Source organism: Hyperoodon ampullatus (assembly GCF_949752795.1).
Source record: "Hyperoodon ampullatus genome assembly, chromosome: 1".
Taxonomy (NCBI): Eukaryota; Metazoa; Chordata; class Mammalia; order Artiodactyla; family Ziphiidae; genus Hyperoodon; species Hyperoodon ampullatus.
Genome location: NC_136914.1, coordinates 229,104,517 through 229,124,878, shown reverse-complemented (window position 1 = coordinate 229,124,878; position 20,362 = coordinate 229,104,517). Strand labels below are relative to the sequence as shown.

The window sequence follows — 20,362 nt, the reverse complement described above, 5'->3', positions numbered from 1 at the left end:
AAACAACAGAGAGAAGTCCACGGAACCAAGAGTTGGTCCTTTAAAAAGATCAGTGACATTGACAAATCTTTAGCTACACTGACAAAAGTCAGAGGACTCAAATTATTAAAATTGGGAATGAAAGAGAGAATAGTACTACCAACCCTACAGAAATAAAAAGGATCACAAGGGAGTACGATGACCAAAGGTCTGCCAACAAACTGGTGACCTACACGAGATGACAATTCCCAGAAAGACAAACTCTGAAACCAACTCAGAAAAAAACAGGAAATCCGGGCAGACCTAATTACAAGTAAAAAGATTAGGAACAGGTTAAACAAAAGAGTGTAAGACTGGTCCTGCAAAGTATAAACATCACTGGAAGAAATTAAAGAGACCTCAATAAATGGAAAGACATCCTGGGTCCATGGACAGCAAGACATAACGTTAAGATGGCAATGCTCCCCAAAGCAATCTACAGATTCAATGCCATCCCCATCAAATTCCAGCTGCCTCTTCTGTGGCAAGTGACAAGCTAATCCTAGAATTCATGTGGAAATGGAAGACGCCCAGAACAGACAAAAGAAGCTTGAAAAAGAACTACAAAGTTGGAGGACTCACACTTCCCTGTTTCAAAACTTACTACAGGGCTTCCTTGGCCGCGCAGTGGTTGAGAGTCCACCTGCCGATGCAAGGGACACGGATTCGTGCCCTGGTCCGCGAAGATCCCACATGCCGCGGAGCAGCTGGGCCCGTGCGCCATGGCCACTGAGCCTGCGCGTCCAGAGCCTGTGCTCCGCAATGGGAGAGGCCACAACGGTGAGAGGCCCGCATACCGCAAAAAAAAAAAAACTTACTACAAACTACAGTTATCAAGACTCTGTGGTCCTGGCACAGGGACAGATACAGATGAAGAAAGCAGAATTGAGAGTCCAGGAAAATAATCTATGTATCTGTGATCAATTAATCTTCAAGAAGGCAATTCAACGGAGAAGACTAGTCTTTCAAACAAACGGTGCTGGGGCAGCTAGATATGCACACGCAAAGGAATGAGGGAGCAGCCCTACCTCACACCATATATAAAAATTAATTCAAGACGGATCAAGGACATGAATTTAAGAGCTGAAACTATAAGCCTTAGAAGAAAAGACGGGGTCTTTGTGACCTTGGATACGTAATGGTTTCCTTTTTCTTTGCTGTCTCTCTTTTTTTTCCCTATGTGTATTTTTTTTAATACATCTTTAGTGGTATTTTTTTAATTGAAGTATATTTGATTTACATTGTTTCAGGTGTATAGCAAAGTGATTCCATCATATACGTGTGTGTATATATAAATATATGTACACATATATATATACATATATATACACACACATACATACATATATATATTCTTTTTCATGTTCTTTTCCATTACAGTTTGTTACAAGATATTGAATACAGTTCCCTGTGCTATACAGCAGGACCTTGTTGTTTATGTGTTGTTGTTGTTGTTTTTTTTTTTTTGCGGTACGCGGGCCTCTCACTGCTGTGGTCTCTCCCGTTGCGGAGCACAGGCTCCGGACGCGCAGGCTCGGCGGCCATGGCTCACGGGCCCAGCCGCTCCGCGGCATGTGGGATCCTCCCGGACCGGGGCACGAACCCGCGTCCCCTGCATCGGCAGGCGGACTCTCAACCACTGCGCCACCAGGGAAGCCCTGTTTCTGTGTTTTATACATAGTATGTGTATCTGTTAATCCCAAATTCCCAAGTTATCCCTCCCCCCATTCCCCCTTTGTAACCATAAGTTTGTTTCCTGTGTCTATAAGTCTATTTCTGTTTTGTAAATAAGTTTATTTGTATCATGTTTTTAGATTCCACATATAAGTGATATCATATGATATTTGTCTTTCCCTGTCTGACTTACTTCACTTAGTGTGATCATCTCTAGGTCCATTCATGTTGCTGCAAATGGCATTATTTCATTCTTCTTTATGGCTGAGTAACACTCCATTGTGTAGATGTACCACATCTTCTCTATCCATTCATCTGTCAATGGACATTTAGGTTGTTTCCAGGTCTCGGCTATTGTTAATAGTGCTGCTATGAATATAGGAGTGCATGTATCTTTTCAAATTAGAGTTTCTGTCTTTTCTAGACACACGCCCAGGAGTGGCATTGCAGGATCATATGGTAGTTGTATTTTTAATTTTTGGAGGAACCTCCATTCTGTTCCCCACAGTGGCTGCACCAGTTTACATTCTCACCAACCGTGCAGGAGGGTTGGCAATGGTTTCTTAGATGTGACAATGTGAAGCACAAGCAACCAAAGAAAAAACAGATAAATTGGACTTCATCGAAATTTTAAACGTTTGTGCTTCAAAGGATACCATCAAGGTTGTGAAAAAACAGCACAAAGAACAGGAAACAATATTTGCAAATCATATTTATGATAAGAATCTAGTATCCAGAATATATAAAGAAAAATTCAACAATTTAAAAAAATGTTAAACCAGGCAAAAGATTTAAGTAGATAAACATTTTTCCAAAGTAGATATACAAATACCTAATACGCACATGGAGGGAACACGCAACATCTATTGTCAGTCATCAGGGAAACGCAAAACAACGCCACTTCACACCCACCAGGACAGCTAGACTCAAAGAGATGAACAATAACAACGGTTGTTTTGGATGTGGAAAAATCGGAGCCCTGTGCATTGCTGGTAGGAATTCAAAATGGTACAGACACTTTGGAAAACAGTCTGGCAGCTCCTCGAGAAGTTATACATGGAGTTATCATATGACTCAGCAATTCCATGCCTAGATATATGCCCAAGGGCATTAAAAACATGTTCACACAAAAACGTGTACACAAACGTTCATAGCAACACTATTCATAAAAGCCAAATAAATGTCCATCAACTGCTGAATGGACAAAGCGCGGTCTGGCGTACAATGAAGCAGCGCTCAGTCATTAAATGGGGTGAGGTGCTGATACACGTACGACGTGGACAGGCCTTGAACACCTGACAAGAAAAAGACGTCAGGCCTGTTGTCTGATTCCATGTATATGAGACGTCCAGGACAGGCCGATTCATAGACACAGAGTAGACTAGTGGTGGCCAGGGTTGGGGGGAGGGAGAAACGGGGAGTGACTGCTAAGGGGAACTGGGTTTCTTTTAGGGGTGACGAAAACATTCTGCGGTTAGTGGTGATGGTTGCCCAACCTTGAGGCTATATTACAACACTGAAGTGTATGCACAAAAAGGGCGAACCTTACGGTACCTGAATTTGGCTCAACTTTCAAATAATAATAACACCAATAATAAATGCAGCCAATACAGCCCTCCAAACGGAATACCTCATCCTCCACCGTGGGAACCCTTTACAACGTGGGGTGCTGCAGTCGGGGGTCCGAGGCCGGATTGGAGCCCAGGCCTCAGGGCAGATGCGGGAGGGAGCTGCGTGTCACCCACCTGACAGCGCGCACAAAGTCTAGAGCACAGCACCCCACCCGTGGTGAGCCAGCTTCCCTCCGAAGCCAGGTGGGACTCCCCCCGCCACCCACCTGGCCCAGCAGCACCTCATCAGGTCCTCATCAGGGACCCTGAGACGGGGAGAGGCCAGCTCAGGGGTCCGGGCGGAGCTGGGAGGCTCCCGGCGGAGGCCGCCTCGGGCTGGAGGGGGCTGGTGGGCACAGCGGCGAGAGGCCTCCCGTCGGGGACGCTGAGATGACTGGTTCCCGTGAGGCCACAAGTCCACGGGTCCTGGTGCCTCCTGGACGTGGGGCGCCCGCAGGGGCAGGCAGAGCCCCGGCCGGAGGCCCTGGTGGGGCTGGACCCGTGCTAGAGCCAGCGAGTGCCCAGAAGCTCTGCCGACAGAGGGCGCCGAGCTGCGGGGACGCGGCACCTGGGTCCCGATCTGCCTCTGAACAGTCCAGGAGCTCGAGTCAAGGCACGTCAACCGTGGCGAGGTGGGTGAAAAGGCAGTGACGCGGGCTGTGCTCGCCCCCCTCCCCCGCCCCGTGGAGAGAAGAGCAAAGGGATTCCTCACCAAACACTCCCCGGCACTGGAGCCAAGCCCCCGCCCTCCAAAGGCAGCCAGCCCGACGGGGACTCGGGTCTCCAGAGCAGAGGAGGGACGGCGACGGCGACCTCAGGCGCATGCGCCACGCTGGGCTCAGGGTCCAGGCAGGAGATCCGAACTGGTGGGCACCATGGAACCATCCCGATCAGGGCGCTAACCCTCTCCGTGGAGCGAGAGCCTCGCAGGGCAGAGCAGGACGCACGGGTGGGGGGCAGGAAGGACCGTCCAGGGAAGGGGACCTCTGAAGTCCCCGGCCCGCCCTGCAGAAACTCGTCGTCTGGCAACCAGGCTGCTTTTTCTAGAAGCTAAAAAGTCTTGGTTGTCACATTTATGTTCAGTCACCCCTTATTGTGTGATTCATCGTGGGGGAGGACCTGCTCACTTTCACAGGAACAGGCTCCCTGGGAAAGCAGTGACTGAAGCAGGAGAGGATGGAGGCCCATCTCAGAGGGCTCAGCCGGGCACCCCACCAGCCAGGCCGCGGGGGACCAGGAGGGCAGCGGGGGCAGTGGCTTCCATGCTGTGACAGACACCCGGGGTAAAAAGCCCATTTGAGGTTGTGACCCTGCACTGAGCCACCCGTGTCAGACCGAAGACTGACACGGGGCCCCAGGTGGTCCTCGCTCACTGCAGGCCAGACTCGCCCTCCCTCACCTTTTAACTTGGATGCGGTCTGACCTCAGGACCATCACAACCCAAGGCTGACAAACAGCGGGCCTGCAGGCCCCCGGTGGGGGCCCTGCCACCCCACAGTCACAGCAACTCGGGAAAGAGCCAGAAGAGACACATCTACTCAGCCCTACACAAAAGGAGCAAACTAAGCCCCAAAGTGACAAGTGGCCGTTGTCTTCACATTTCTGCAGTCTCTCATTCAAGCTAAGGAGCTTCCAGGAGCCTGGAATCCTCCACCCACAGCACGGGGGCCACTCATGGCTGGTGCTGGGGGACAGCAGGAAAAAGGGCTTCTCCTGCGGAGGGGCTGCTCCCAGGGCCGACACTCGTCCCTAAGTTTACCTGCTCCAAGCGCACTCATCTGCCCCCAGCCAGATACAGAGACTCCTACTTCGTCAGCAGGTCCCAACCGCACTGCCGGAGGCTGCCCAAGTCTCAGGTCCAAGGAAGTCACCCACGGCAGGAAACAGAAAGATGCCCTTGGACCAAGTGAGGAGGATCGCTCGGGAACTCCGAGTGCTTTTAGGCGGGTAGACTGACCAAGTCTCTGGTCAGGGACTTTCAAACAGTATCACGGCACAGGGAAGAAAAAACACAAGAAAGCTGCAAAATTTCGTGAACACAACATGAGATACAGGAAAGAAATTGCAGTCAAGAGTCCTATACAGACAGACCTCCCTGGGCTTCTGTGTAATCGCAGCCCTGAGGAGATAAATGACCCCAAATAACAGTGTCAGTAACAAAAAGGACAATAGCTATTCTACAGACCCTATGATCACCTCCCTGTCCAAATAACTCTATCAATAATTTAGATACAAGATCCATAGGAGCTACATAATTCTAAAACAGAGATCCTGGAAAATCCAAGGAAAAAGGCTCAAAAATGATACTACAAGCAACCAGGGTAACAAAGTAAATGATAACAGACTCCATGTCATACCCATCTGACAGAACCAACAGCTGGTGTGATGTGATTACCAGGCGTCCCCACATCACTGGAGGCGTGGGTGCACGTGCATGTGTGGGACGTGCACGCACGTGTGCGTGGGGTGGACATGACACACAGGCACGTGACACTGCCCAGGCGCGCAGGACGGCGGCTCACACCAGCCCGTGGGCCGGGCCCTCCAGACGCCGGGGGCTCGGCACTGTGACCGCAGGAAACGGGCGCTCACTGGCCCTCCGGGTCCCCGTGCGAAAGCAGTGCGCTGTGTGTGGGAGAGCGGATCCCATGGCAGCTACAACGCCAAGGAAGTGGCGTGACATCGAGAGGGGACGCAGCACAGGGTGGGAGCGGCAGGAGTGCCCCAGGACCCTAGCGCTTTGTGACTTCAGCACAGGGACTCGACGGCCCACCTGCAACAGGAAGGGCCGGCCTGGGAGTGCCTCCGCCCCAAGCTCTGCACCCCAGAACACACGGACGCCGCGACAGGTCTGGGCCCGGGTGCCCCCCTCCTTCCCGAGGGAGCAGGCGCAGCACGGGTGCCCAGTTCCGCAGCCCGCTGGGCACCAGAGGCTCCCACAGACCCCCAGGCGGCTCCACCCAGCAGTAAGGGGGTGTCCATTCTCTGACAGAACAAAGTTAGAACTTTGTTTTCACACGGCACAGGTTCGGAATGCAGCCACTGCCACAAAACGCTGAAATCATTCTGCGGTCTGTCCGGGTTGGTAGCGTTGAAGGCAACACCGTGCAGAATACAGAGGAGACATTTCAGAGCCTTTGTGGGTCACACCACACAATCTTTCTCATTAGAGGGAACTAAAATTACCAAGGTTATCAAGGTTCAGAGAGGTCAATTTTCTCCTAGGAACTAGCATAAATTTTTACATTTCTGAGCGGAGTTTTATTGTACTGGAAAAACAGCAATGGAAAGCACACATGTCGGTGCTTCCGCTTTGCCGTCCCGGGCCCCTCAAGCGCCTTTCCCGACGGACCCCGTCCTCCACGGCCCCTCCCGTACACCTCGGGGCGCACCTCGGGGGCGCCAATAACCTCTGGCTGCATCTCCCTGAGTGGCTCAGAGCTGCTCACCCTCCCGGCTGGGCCCGGCCCTGAGTTCCCCCTTCTTCCCTTTCCGGACTGACTCACTTATCAGTCGTTAAAAAATACAGACAGGTCCCAGGCAGCTCCCTGGAGGAGGAGCCGACTGTCCGCACCCAAGGCCCGTGCAGGAGAAGGGGGGGCCGGGGCAGCACCCGCACCTCAGGGCCTCCTCCCGCCGGCTGCAGAAGCTGCGTCACCAGCCGCGTCCCCCGTGCACGACAGAAACAGGGGCTCCTGCACAATCAGAGGCACACGGCCTCTCAGCCTGCAGCGCCAGGCTTCCGCCGCTCGCCACCCACGCCGGCCACGTGGCTCCTCCAGCACACCCAGCTCCCCGTTTCCTGCCACTGCTCCTGCCCCACTGTGGCCCCAAAGGCCCCCCTTCCTTAGTTCTCCCAAAGCCGTCAGGCCCGGCCCCTGCTTCTCGCCCCGGGGGGTCCTCCGTGCTCTCTGTGCTCAGGGCACCTCTGGGCGTCCTAAGCCACCCCGAGTCACCACCCAGATCCCTGGTCACCTCCTGCTTCCGCTCAGCTGCTGGACAAGCCGTGAGCCAGGCAGCCTGGTGCAAGGTCCCCTGTGCCCTGAAGGTGGGCTGTGCCCGTCCCTGGACGGCCAGGACAGAGGCGCCGTGCCCCGGAGGGCGAAGCCCTGGTGACGGGCAGGCGCCTCAGGCTACGCGCAGTCGGACCTGTCGGCTCCTGGGGCCGCCCGGGCCCCGCGCCTCAGACCCCCAGCATGCCCTTCTCGAAATACTCCTCCTCGAGCTCCCAAAACGCCCCTCCCGGGGCCCTGCTCACCCTCCTCACCTCTCCGGGCCTCCACCTGCCCGTGACCTCAGCTGCTCTCCAGCCTGGGCCTCCCCCTGAGCTGCAGGGAAGGCGCGGGAGGTGTGGGGCCAGGGAACAGCCCGCCACGCGAGGGGCCTCGGGGAGGCTCCCAGCGCTTGGCCGCCGCGCCCACCAGTTCAGAGGACGCCCCAGACGGGCCTGGCGGTGGGGCTGGCGGGAGCGCGGCGTGGGGACGGGAGGCTCCAGCCCCTGGAAGAGGGCCCAGCCCTGGAGAGACTCGGGAGCCCGTGGCCCCTGGGGCCGCACTACTAGGAGCCCTTAAAGACAAGCCCTCCTGGTCCCCGTGTCACCGTGCGCCTGCAATCTCGGCTGAGGCTGAACCCGGGGACGCAGCAGAACCCCATGGAACCTGGGAGCCCGAACGCCCCCCAAAAGCACCAAGCGTCCTCCGGGCCCCGTATGTCAGGCTGGAGTCCTGGGAGCAGGGGTTCAGCAGCTGAGGTGAGACGCCGCCTGCCCCGGTGAGACAGCCCCCAGATGGGCCCCCGGCCCTGCGTTGGTTCCCATGCTGGTCAGCTCTGGCCGCTCACCGATGTCTGTCAGCACCACTACTAACCACGACCCTCGGCCCTCACGGCCCAGCCTGCCACCTCCCGCCTGGACCGCACACAGCGAGGGGAGCGGTCGTGCTACAGCAAAAACAGGAAGTTGCAACAGATCTGAAAAACCGTCACAGTGATGAAGGAGAAAATAAAAGCAAAACACATGTCCCCACAAGTTTGTTTGTTACTTGGACAGATGTCATTCTTAACAGAACGAATCCAACTGAAAGTAAAGCCCACATCACCCCGAATTACAATGTATCGAACATAGAGCGTGCTCTGCCCTGAACTGGACAAAGTAAGTGCCCCCAGGACACCCCAATGAAGCCCTGGGAGCCAGAACAGGTACAGGACTTGAAAGCACCCGGGGCATCGTCAGGCAAACTAGGACAGGCGGGCCTGTCCGCTCCTAAGCCTTCGCGGCGGCCTCTCAGGGCAACGGCTCCCGGGGATGCTGCAGAGGGTGCCTCGTGATGGTTTTCAAAGCACGGAGCCCTCGACCCAGGTCTGTTTCACACACACAGGCTCACCCGCGTGGCCAGAGCCCCCCCCCGCCCAACTCTCTACTCAACATCCTACCACTGACAGCCGCCCCAAAGCCCACGTAGGCACGGCAGGGTGCTCGGAGCTTGGGTCCGTGCTGGGGTCGGGGCAGCTGCCCCCAACTCGTCCTCAGGACCCCAGGAATAACGGGCAGTGTAGCTAACTAAGCCACTGGTCCAAGTGGACCCCAGTGCAGCCCCTTGCAGGTGGGCCCTGAGCACACGCCCCCCTGCCCCCGAAGGACAGCCAGGCCCCAGCAAGGGGAGGTGCACCACCAAAGGCCTCCATGAAGTCCAGCTGCAAAGAAACGACCACCAGGTGTGACACAGACGGCAGGAGGCCAGGCCAGGCTGGGGACAGGCCTCTCAGAGCCTGAAGACCTGTCACCTCTGCGGTCACACAAGGTTTTCCCTAAAGGAGGAACAGGCCAAAGTGACGCCTCTTGCTCTTCTACCATGAAGGGGCTGGAAACACTGGCATCTGACACCCACCCCCACCGTCCTGCGGAGGCACCGTCCTCACCGGACCTCAAGCCCAGACCAGGACAGCCACGTGCCTGCCAGGAGGCGACGCACCTGCAGGGCTGGGCTTCTGTGCCACAGGCAGGCGATCTTGGGCAGCTTCACGGAGATGCTCCACCTGAGAGCATGCCCGCTGCCCAGGTGAGGGCCCCGAGGGATGGCAGCCCGGCAGGTGGCAGGCGATGCACCAGCAGGCCTATCGGAGACGTTCCGAGACCTGTACTGGGCTTAACAGCCACTCAGCCGGGGGAGAAAGGCAAAGGTGGGGGGGGAGGACAGCCCCTCAGATGGGCCATCACACCTCAGGGGCTGGGAGAAGAGAATTCCCCTCGGAGAGGCACGCTCTGCCCCTAACCTGGGGTGGTGTCCCCCACGTCCGGGGACAGTGGGCAGGGAGAAGAACACCCGCGTCCCCTCCAGGGAGCCCTCGCCACACTGCCCCCTCGAACAGACTAATCAGCACACTCCAGGGAGGGCGTGGGGCTCGGCCAGCACGCCAGCCCTGCGGGGAGACATGCCGTCCCACCATCCACACCGGGCTCCGCCGTACGGCGGCCCCGCACCTGCGTCCTCACCCCGCCTCCCCCGCATAACTGTGCTCAGAGGTGCGCCATGACCACAGCCCCCTTCTGCCTGGGCAAAGCAGGCCTCTTGGGGGGGATTCTGGCACCCTCTGTCCCCCCCTAGGAAGTGAGAAGGGCGACAGCCCCAAGGAGCCACCCCTGTCAACCCAGTCAACAGTTTGCCAAAAACTGTCACAAATATGGCAAACTGTCCATCTGAGTGGGAGGCCTACTGTTCAGAAGCAGAGGCCAGAAAATGCCAATGACGACCCCAAGGACATTCCGCCCACACCCACCATCAAAGGGACGGCAGCACGTGTGGCCCGGCGTGGAGGGGCCGGAGCACACTTAGCTGGAGCCCACGCAGCCAGAGGCGTGAAGTGGAGCCGCCGCTCTGACAGCAGGTGAGCGGTGCCCAGAAAGAGTAAACGTTCACCCGCCACACGACCAGCCCTGGCACCCAGAGGCTGCACCCTGCCGCGTGCAGCAGCCCAGCCGGGAACAACCCCGAGTCCGCTGCCGGTGCATCCACACAAGAGCGCTCAGCAGGAGAAGCACCACGAGGGCCACGGACTGTCGGTGCTGTGGGATCCGCGGTGACGGCAGGTGGAGGGGGGAGCAGCCCAGGGGCTGGGGCCGAGCTCTGCAGAAGGCCAGGAGGGCAGTGTTTCAAGCTGGACCATGGTGACAGCTGAGCGGTGGCGAATATTCTCTGAAGACCATCGAAGCGCACACTTACGCGGGGTGAGCCGTGCGAGGTGCGAATCATGCCTCCACCAGACCGTCCCAGCGAGAAGGAAACACCAGCCGGAGCCCAGGCATCCACAGACCTGTCCACCGACCACCGAGAGCGGCTCTAACACTGGCCCCCGGTGCCCGCGAGGTGCCAGGCCAGTGGGGCACGCGCCTTTCCCAACTCAGCCCCCACCCAGGTCTGACAGGGGGGTCCAGCAACCCAGCAGGCTGGCAGCAACTCCGGTTCCCTACAGCCATGTCCGCTCTGCCCCTGCGCTCATCAGGGCAGAGCCCCAAATCCCGCCCCTGCACTGCTGGTCAGAGGCCAGCACAACTGAATGTAATAAAACATGACAAAAGCCCAAAGCTTGTAATTACTGGAGGCGGGGAAGGGATGTGGGGCGGACAAGGCAGCAGAGCTGGGCAGGGTGACCCGCGCCGGTAGGGAGGTGCGATCCTGCCTTCCCGGGGGCTGGGGGGCTCGTGGGAAAAGCGGGGCTTAGGCCAAAGCACGGAGATGCGTGTTCCGTCCGGGCAGCGGGGACCGGAATAGCTGCAGGTGCTCGTGGGAGGCGAGGGCAGGAGCCGCACGTCAGGACCCCAGGCGGGGAGCAGCCGGGACAGACCGGCTCAGCAGCCCAAGCGCAGCTCAGCCCTGGACACAGGTGAGGACAAGACTGCCGCCCACGGAGGCCTTGTGGGGAAGGAGAGGACAGGGCCCAGCCAGCACAGGTGCCTCACGACTGCCAGGGCATCCATCCCCTCCCTGCCCCGCTGCGGCCAGTGTGCCGCTGTCATTCTGCACTCCCTGACGCGCAAATGGCCATAAGGGGCTGAATCACACGCCCCATCACATGTGCACAGAGGCGGAGCTGTCCTGCGTCCCCGCTCATCCCCACAGACCCTGGAGTGCGCCACCTTGCACGGGCACTAAAGGTGGAGCTGCCCTCCACCGAGACCCAGGCCCAAGCCGGGCCTTCTGCTTTCAAAGCCCTTTCAGTTCCTAGAACAACTGCTCATCATTCAGAGGCCCCGAGCGGTGGGGCAGAGAAGGAGGGCTGTCTGAGGGCTGTCTTGAAAGCAGGGCCGTGGCCAGACTCTGCCAAGGGGGGACACGGGGGCCCCCGACCTCCAGGATGCAGCCCCAGACACCAGCTCCCATGCTTGCAGGCCGGATAAGCCGGGAAGGCCAGCACGACATAAAGTGACCAGGCCAGGATGCACAGGAAGAGGGAGGAAGACTCAGCGTAGGCTGTGCAGTGCCCGGAGACCCAAGAGGTGTCCCGGGTAGTTCAGACGGGGCCAGAGCTCGGGGCGTTCTGCTCAGCAAAGGACCAGGAAAACAGGGCCTAAGGTCACGATGACCCATCATGACCCCACAGCCATGCTTCCAGAAATGGAGCTGACTTATTCTTACTCAAGGGAAAATCAAAACTCCTTGAGCCTGGTCGGCACCAGTGTGCTTCCTGACTGTCAAGGCACAGCGTCAGCCCAGGAAACCCCCTGCTGTGTGCGAGCACCAAGACCAGCCATGGGGCAAGGCTGGTCCCTCCCTGACCTCTCCAGATCCTCAGATTCTGACAGCTGTGCAGGCTGAGCCGCCTCCTGGGGCATCTCAGGTCAGGTGTGCACAGCGCGCGCCACACCTCCACGGACCTCGCTGCTCCAGCCCGGCTCACCCTGCTCACCTCCTCCTACGATGGAGCCGTGAGCCCTCCACACTGTCCCCCGCCCCCCGCAGTGCAGCAGATCCAAGGGGATGCCCTGTCCCAGGGCAACATCCATCTCCCAAAACAAACCTTGTAAACTCAAAATTTAAGTTTTAGAAAACAGGTCTAATCACCAGAGGCCAAGCAGACGCAGGGACCATGACTAAACAAGGGCCTGGATGCTCCCAAACAGAGGCCCACGTGTGCCCGGCCTTCCCCAGACGCACAAGGAACGGGGGTCCCACAGGCTACCCGCCCCCTCCAACTCTGGAGTCACTCGGCCAGGTGGTGGCCCCGTGCTGGTCCCACACTCCAGACACCCCAGACGAGCTGCTGCTTCACCCTCGCTCGCCACCAGAGACGAGACCTGATGGCATTCTCGGCGGTACCTTCGTCACGATGAGCTCTCCGACAAGCTCAGAGTCGTGCTGGGAGTGGACCCGCCCAGCCCCGGCCTGCAGAGGAGCTCACGTCTGGACGCTTCTCAGGCTCAGATAGGAGAGCCCCGTGTACCCCGATTACCCAGAGCAGCAACCAAAGGGAGAACCCGAAAGTCACCTCCGTGTCCACCTGGGGCACCCGCCACATCCTCTCCTCCCCGGGCCTGCGATCGGCCTCCTTCAGCTCACTCACATCAGAAGGGTCCCCCTCCCCGCCCCACCCATATAAACACAGGGAGAGCAGGGCCGCGTCCTGAGAAACGACAACAGACAGGTGACCAAGACTCCGCTCAGACCCTTCGTTGCTTTCTGACTAGCCTCCTGGCCCTGTGCTGACCCCCACCTACTGGACCCCATTCCTGGACCAAGCTCAGCTCCCAACAGGAGATGCTCCCGCCCGCCCCCCGGGGCAAACACTGAGGAGGTCAACATTTAAGGAGGCACCCCACCCTAGTCCCTTAGCAAGCCCTGCCCCCTCCCCCAGGCAGCCTCCCTGGCTTCCGCATTCCTCCCTTCGGGTCAAACAGGGGGCTCTATAAACAAGGGCAAGCTGTGGGCAGGCAGGCCTGGTCCGAGTCCTGTAACTTCCGAATCAGATCCGACACACATGGCATCACCCCCAGCAGGGGCCTCTCTCCCCAGAAAGAGACGCCCACCAGAGACGACCGCAGGGCAGCAGCGCCGGCCCCTCCTCCCCCGCCCGCTTGCTCCCAGAAGGGCACGCAGTCCACGTGCTGACGGAGTTCACGACATGGGCCCAGAGCGTGAGCTCGTGGAGTGGTGCGGGCTGAGAGGCAGTGGACGTGAACGCGCCCCGTGTCAGCATCCTCCAGGGCTGTCCAGCAGGTCCCCCGGCAGTGCTCACTCCTCTGGACTCAAGACACGCAAAGCATTTAAGACTTCAAACCTAAGAAGTGCCTCCCCCACCAGTAACCTAAACCCCCCCTCAGCATCTCCAGAGCCAGTAAAAGCAGGAAGCGCTGCAGATGAAAGCGCGCTCTCGCGGCCGATCCAGGGCCGGCAGAGATCGGGGACGAGGGCAGGAGGGACCAGGAGGCAGGCATGGCCCCAGATGGATGACCGCACGTCGGTTTAAATTCCAGCCGCAGGCCAAGGCAGGCCTGACAGGAGCTCGTCGGGGCTGCGTGGAGGCGTGCGGGGTGCAGGCACGGCCTCCCAGCGTGGAGGAAGCAGTGCTGAAACGCCACCAGTATGAGCCCACAGACTCCTCTGACCCCACCACCCTGGGGATGGGACGGGCAGGCCCCCATCTACGGAGAGTCCCCAACTCGGGCAAACAGACCAAATTCCCACAGAGAAAGGACACTGAGGTCTCAGGTCAGAGGCAGTAATGCCAGAAGAATGTGGAGACACCTCCCCGCGGCCATGCCCCCGCGGCCATCCCCATGGGACAGGGGCCGGGAGATCCCGGAGCGGGGCCTGTGAAGAGGCCTGGCCCGCTCAGCCCCACCCCTGCCCCAGCACAGCGGAGCCCTTGGGGGCTTCAGGGGCTGATGGACAGCAGAGGAACCGCCGCCTCTGAAATTCGGAAAACCCAACGTCTTTGATGAGCACCGGCCCCTGCTTCATGGCACTGGCCGAAAGTGCTGGACCTTCCCAGGCAAAGGCAGGAGGAGGGAGGCAGTCCTCACTGGGTCTGGGTCTCCTCCCTGCCTCCTGGGCATCCACAGAGATGCTAACTCCCCAGGAGGCCGGGAGGTGGGGGGCCCAATGCAAGTCTTCGAGAAAAGACAGATGACACCTGGCACTGGAGCACATGGAGAAATCGGAACCCTCGTGCGCCGCTGGTGGGAACACAGAACGGGGCCAACGCGGGGAAACAGTGGGCAGTTCCTCGAGAGGTTAAACACGAGTCACCGCAGACCCAGCAGTCCCCACCCTGGGAATGTCCCCAGGAGAAGCAAAACACGTCCACATGAAGACTTGTAAGCAAGTGTTCACGGCAGCCCAGAGGTGCAGGCTGCCCAAATACCCATCACCTGGCGCTGGATAAACACAGCAGGGCACAGCCATACAGTGGAACGGCGCTCAGCCACCAACAGGAGTGACATGCTGAGCTCTGAAAACACAGTACCAGATGCAAAAGGCCGCGTGCGTGATTCCGCTTACATGAAACATCCAGAATAGGCATATGCACAGAGACAGGAAGCAGACTGGTGATTATCAGGGGCTGGGGGTTTCAGGGGAGACGGAGGGAATTGGGGGGAGCGGCGGGGCGCGGCTATGGCATACGGAGTTTCTTTTTCAGGTACAAAACAAGTTCTACAACTGACTGCGGTGACAGTCGCACAGCTCTGTGAACACACTAAAAACCACTGAGTCGTACACTTTACACGGTGAAGTCCGTGCGTGTGAGTGACGCCTCAGTGAAGCCATCACCAAACGAAATTCCCCAAAGAAGTGGAGGCATCCACACCATCAGAGCAAGTGAGAAGGCCCGGACCCGAGGCCGGCCCCGCATGAGGCCCCAACAGGCCCCCCGCACCCTGGGACGGAGAGGGGAGGCCCTACACAGGGGGCTGGGGCGGGGGAGACAGAGGACGCCCCGCAGGAGCTGGAGGGGGACACAGGGCCAGGGAGCTTTCGGGGTGGGATGAGAATAGGGACTAAAGGGCAAAACTGATGGTGCTGGAGAGACAGGGACAAGTGCCCGAGGTGCCCAGTCCAGGGCAGGGGCTCGTGGACCCCCGACCCAGAGCCGCATGCGCAGCGAGCTGCCATCCCCAGGACCAGGCGGAAAGAGGGGCTGCTCAGGAGCTGGCCCGGCAAAAAGGGAACCAGCTCCAAACTGACATTTAGCTCCGAATACGCAGCAGGACAACGGCCCTCCAGGCAGACACCCAAGAGCGAGCTGTGCTCTCAGAATCCTACCGCTTGGCTACGTCTCTTTCCCAAGAAACAGTCTTACCATGTAAGGGTGGGACTGAGTTCTGAAACGACAGCCTGCAAGAATCCACCTTCTCAGTTCACTTCTAGCAAAACAACAACAACAACAAAACCATGTAAAGAACCAAAAGCTAGAAACCTCCCTTGTCAAAAATCCAGCCATCTCAAGCAAAGCAATTAGGTATGCAACCCTAGCCACCCCTTGCCAGCAACGGGGTGGGCGGTGACAGCACAGTCCGACTGGGGACTGCCGGGAAGAGCTCCGGGCTCTCTGGGGGCCCCCTGGAACAGACCCAGGCAGCCCAGCCAGGCCAGGCCCCTCCCCGCAGGCTCGGGACGGGCCCCAGCTCAGACAGGGGCCCTGGAGGTCAGGGCTTCGGCGGGTCACGGCTATGCCCTCAACAGTGCAGCACCGTGGCTCGCTTTCCATCCCGCTGTCTCAAGCATGAACGGCAGAGCTTTCCGGGGCTGTGACATGCGATGACATCATCCTTCCGAGGGCTACTGAAACTGTCTCAGTTTCCACTTGCCTCAGGGTCTACCCACTGACCTGGCAGACACTGGTGGTTAGGACCGACAAGACCAAGGACTCTATGGGGCTCTCCATACTTTCTAAGGGTGTAAGGGGTAGAAGTCTGGGAACCAGTGTGCTCTGGACAGTGACCACCCCCTCGTGTGTAACATCACAGGGTAAGGAGCAACCCGAGGGCCTGCGTGGGGACTAGAGTGGCCGCACTATCCCAGAGCCAACCAGGCCGGGCGGGCAGACGAGGAGAGAGCTGCCTGCCAGACAAGACGCCCTGTGGGTCTCAGGACGTCAGGGCCAAACCACGGTGAAAGTCCACATCCAGAGCTTTAACGGGATCGCCTCTGGATGGCGAACAGGTAGCGTGGGGAGACCACGAAACTACGGAAGCAGATACGCATCACCTGTCACTTGAGCACAAAAGGCAACAGTGCCCGCCCTTCCCAGCAGAGCCTGTTTCTAACTCAGACCCCTCCTCCTCGGCCGTACCCTCCAGGAAGAGGCCAATGCCACACACTGTGAGGCCTGGCCACACAGTGGAGCTTGGTTTCCAGACCATGAAACTGGGCAAGAACAAATCCCTGCCCAGGCCGGGCCACCGTCTGAATAGTTGGTCAACAGGGGCACATGTCACACAAAGACAGACTCACCAAGCAGCTCTTCTGAAACCTACTATAAACCAAGGAGTTAAAATGTCCTTCACTCAAGAATCGGCTTCTTTCACCAGCCATGCTACAGGGGACTGGTTAACACCCACCCCTGCTTTTCCAGGCCACTGAGGAAGAACGGCCCCAGACCAAGCTGCACACATTAAGAAAGCTGTGGGTGAGGACAGATATGTCTCTACTGGCCCTTAAGTCAAAAGCCACCTTGCAGAATTAACCCATGCACTGCTTACCAAAACAAAGGTTCCTTCCCGATACAAACAAGTTGCAAAGCTCCATACAGCCTTTAAGAAAAATGAAAACTCAGAGAGAACCTGTTGCTAAACAAAAGTAAGTTAAGTGATCCACTTTAATGTCCACAGAGAGAAGTGTGTGTATACAGTCGGAACACAACAAAAATGCTATAACTTAGAATCAAAGATTACTGGAAAGAATGTTTGCACTGCAAAATTCTTCTCCCTTTGAGACTGAAATGCCCCCACCGTGCTTAGTTTTCCTGACATTTCTGAGGCTTTGAAGCCACAGCTAACGGATCTGAATCATCTGAGTAAAACCATGTTAGCGTGGATGTTACTGCAAAGCCGAGAATAGAATGCTAAATATACAGACACACACCCATACCGGGCACTTTTGTAGAAAATGATCAATCACGAAACTAGATAAAGTTGTCCTGTCTGTGCCCAAGTCAGAGGGCCAGCAGTTCATCTCCAGCAGGGAAGTATAATACATGGCGCTTGGAAGTTAAAATAAGAAAAACACAAAAATAGCGCCTACCTTTGATTAATAAAATCACACCTCGCCTGTACATGAACTTAGCCTACAGAAACATCTCACCCATGCTCGCTGCCAGCAAAGGGAGGCTCGGAAGAGGCAGGGATGCAAGTCATGTTTGCACCAGTGGTCTGCGTGGTCAGTGGCCGCACCCTCACGGCGGGAGGAGCTGGGGGAGGAGGGGGGCGGGTAGTGCGAGGCCGCCTCAGGCTCCATCTGGGCCATCACCCTTTTTTCTTAAACAAGCACGCCACTTGGAGCCGCATTCTGCTTTATTTGGGTTGGCAGTATAAGTACCAACAGCGGGGTGGCACGGTGGCTGCAACGCCGAACTGGGTCAGCCTCGGCCTGCCTCGGGAGCCGGGGGAGTGCCGGGCCTTGGCAGACTCTTCTCCCAAAGGCCTCGGGTGCCTGGGTGGGAGGTCCCAGAAGGTAAAGGCCTTGGGCAGTCAGCATCCTTTTCTCTGGCCTTGAAAAGCTTCTTGCATCTTTCTCTTTAACAGACAAGAAACATAAAAGTCCTCCAGGGCTTTCAACAGAAACCCCTTGTTTGAGAACTAGAGAGATACTAAGTTACAAGGTAAGATGAGGGTGCCCACACCTCCGAGCAGCCACAGACAGCTCTGTAGACAAAGCAGGCAGACGGGCAGGAGCAAGGGCCACGGAGGGTCGGGTCGGGAGTCAGAGGCCAGAAGTCAGGGGTTGGGGCTCGGGAGACACGGGCTACGGTTTGGGAACCAGGATTCAGGGCTGAGCTTCTGGGGACAAAATTCAGTACCGAGGTTGGGACCAGCTTCAGGGTATGGGGCCCTCGGACTAGGGTTCAGGGGCCAGGATTTGGGAACCTTGGACAGGGATTAGGACTGGTGTTTAGGGACCTGGGTTCAGGGACTGGGCTCCGGGTTCAACCTATGGAGTGTGAAGGCTGGGACTTGGAGACCAGGAGACCAGGATTCCAGGGCCCAGGGCCAGGGTTCAGGGCTGGGGTCCTGGGTCCAGGGCTCAAGTTTCAGTGTCTCGGTTCAAGGGTCCCAGGGCTCAGGACTCAGTGTCTGGGTCTCTGGGTCCCAGGGTGCCAGGGTCCCAGGCTTCAGGCCCGAGTCCGGGGTCCCGGGGCTCTGGGGTCAGTGTCTGGGTCCTGGGATTTCGGGCTTCAGGACCGGGGCCCGGGGTCCCGGGGCTCGGGGTCCGGGGTCCAGGGTGCCGCGTCCGGCGCCGCACTTACGTCGTCGAAGAGCGAGCCCACGTTGGCCGTAACCAGCAGCACCGCGGTGCCCGGGGCGGCTGCCTTCCCCGCCATCGCGGCCTGGGCCGGGGTGGCCGCTCTCCGGGGCCGACCGGCCGGGGTCTCCGCGGGCCGCGGCGTCAGCTGCGCCGGGGGGCGACCCCGGGGCGCATCGCGGGTTCGGCCGGTCGGGCAGGGCCTGGCCAGGGTCCGGCCGCGCTCGCTCTCGCTCTCCGCAGCCCCACGCCCGTAGCTCTCCGCCCGCGCTCACCGCGGCCCGCGCGCAGCCATTAAGATCGCGGCCGCCGGAGCTCCCGCAGCGCCGCCGCTGCCGATAGCTGAGACGAGGCCCGCCCGGGCCGGGGGCGGGGCGAGCGCGGGGGTGGGGCGGGACCGCGAGGGGGCGGGGCAGGCTGCGGGGCGGGGCCTGCGGGAGGTGGGACGGGGATAGGAGAGGCAGGGCGGAGCCTGAGGGGGGCGGAACAGGGATATGAGGGGCGGGGAGGGGCGGGGACTTGGGGAGGGGAGGGGCATATGGGCGGGGTGAGACTGCGGGGGCGGGGACTGCGGGGAGGGCGGAGAGGGTGTGGGAGGGGCGGGGTGTGGAATCGAGGCAGGGCCTGAGGGGCGGGGCCTGCGCGGGGCGCTCCTGCGCCAGCCTGGGCCGCTCGCAGCCACGCTCCTGTCAGTCAGCGGCCGCCCCGCCTCACCCCACGCCGCGACTGCGCACTGACTCCACCCGTACCCCATGACGTCACGGCACTGCTTCGACGGCGCTTCTTAAAGGGGCCGCGCGCTGCTCCGGGCTCAACCGGGCGCGAACCCCTTGCTTCCGGGTAGGGGTTGCGGTGGGAACGCGTGTCTCTGTGCGGACTGCTCCGGACCCGCAGAGAGGAGGGCGGCGAGGCCGGGCCGCCGGACCGGACGGCTGAAGGCAGCAGGCGCGCTGGGGTCGGTGGGGTCTTCCCAAACCACCCTCCGCGCCAGGCCGTCCGCGGAAATGAAACGGCCACTGGTGACGGGAGACGCGCGGACAGTGCAGTGAAAGATAACAAGTAGCCGCCAACACTGACGGTGGCACTAGGTTCTGTCCACCTGGTCGATGCAGGTGGCGGTGACCGCGTGTCCAGGAAGGTTCTCAAGGCTCTGAAGGCGCATCTCGGCCGCGCGGCCGCCTTTCCACGGCGCCAGTTTGGACAGTGTCCACGGGGAGACGAGAGATGTGCGCGCTGCTCCCTTAGGGCAGGCGACACCACCGCCTGTCAGGGCCTGGGCGCAGGCCCTGGACTGCGGGCCCTGTAGGGAAGGCATCCCCTCCTGCCTACAGCGACCGCTCAGCCTGACAACTTGAACACATTTCACTTAAAACCACTGTCCCGTCCATGCAGCAGCTGTCGTCTGTGGACTGAATGTGTCCCCAGAATTCGTAGATTGAAGCCCAACCCCCAGTGTGGCTGCCTGTGGGGACGGGGCCTCCTGGGGGCTAATTCAGGATAAATGGGGTCTTAAGAGTGGGGCCCTCTTCCAACAGTGTTGGCGTCTCTATAAGGAAAGACCCCAGAGCACCTGCTCTCCCTCACTCACAGCCTCCCACCCTGAACAGA

General features: G+C 59.0%; 1 protein-coding gene across 1 annotated transcript in view; it reads right to left on the bottom strand.

Moving 5' to 3' along the window:
- INPP5A (inositol polyphosphate-5-phosphatase A) overlaps window positions 1–19,046 on the bottom strand; it is a 179,572-nt gene extending 160,526 nt beyond the window's left edge. Inside the window, exon 1 of the mRNA XM_079713026.1 lies at window positions 18,759–19,046. Within this exon, the coding sequence (XP_079569152.1) occupies window positions 18,759–18,833 (75 nt within the window). The 5' untranslated portion in view covers window positions 18,834–19,046. The remainder of the gene's footprint in view (window positions 1–18,758) is intronic.
- Window positions 19,047–20,362: the final 1,316 nt, after the last annotated feature.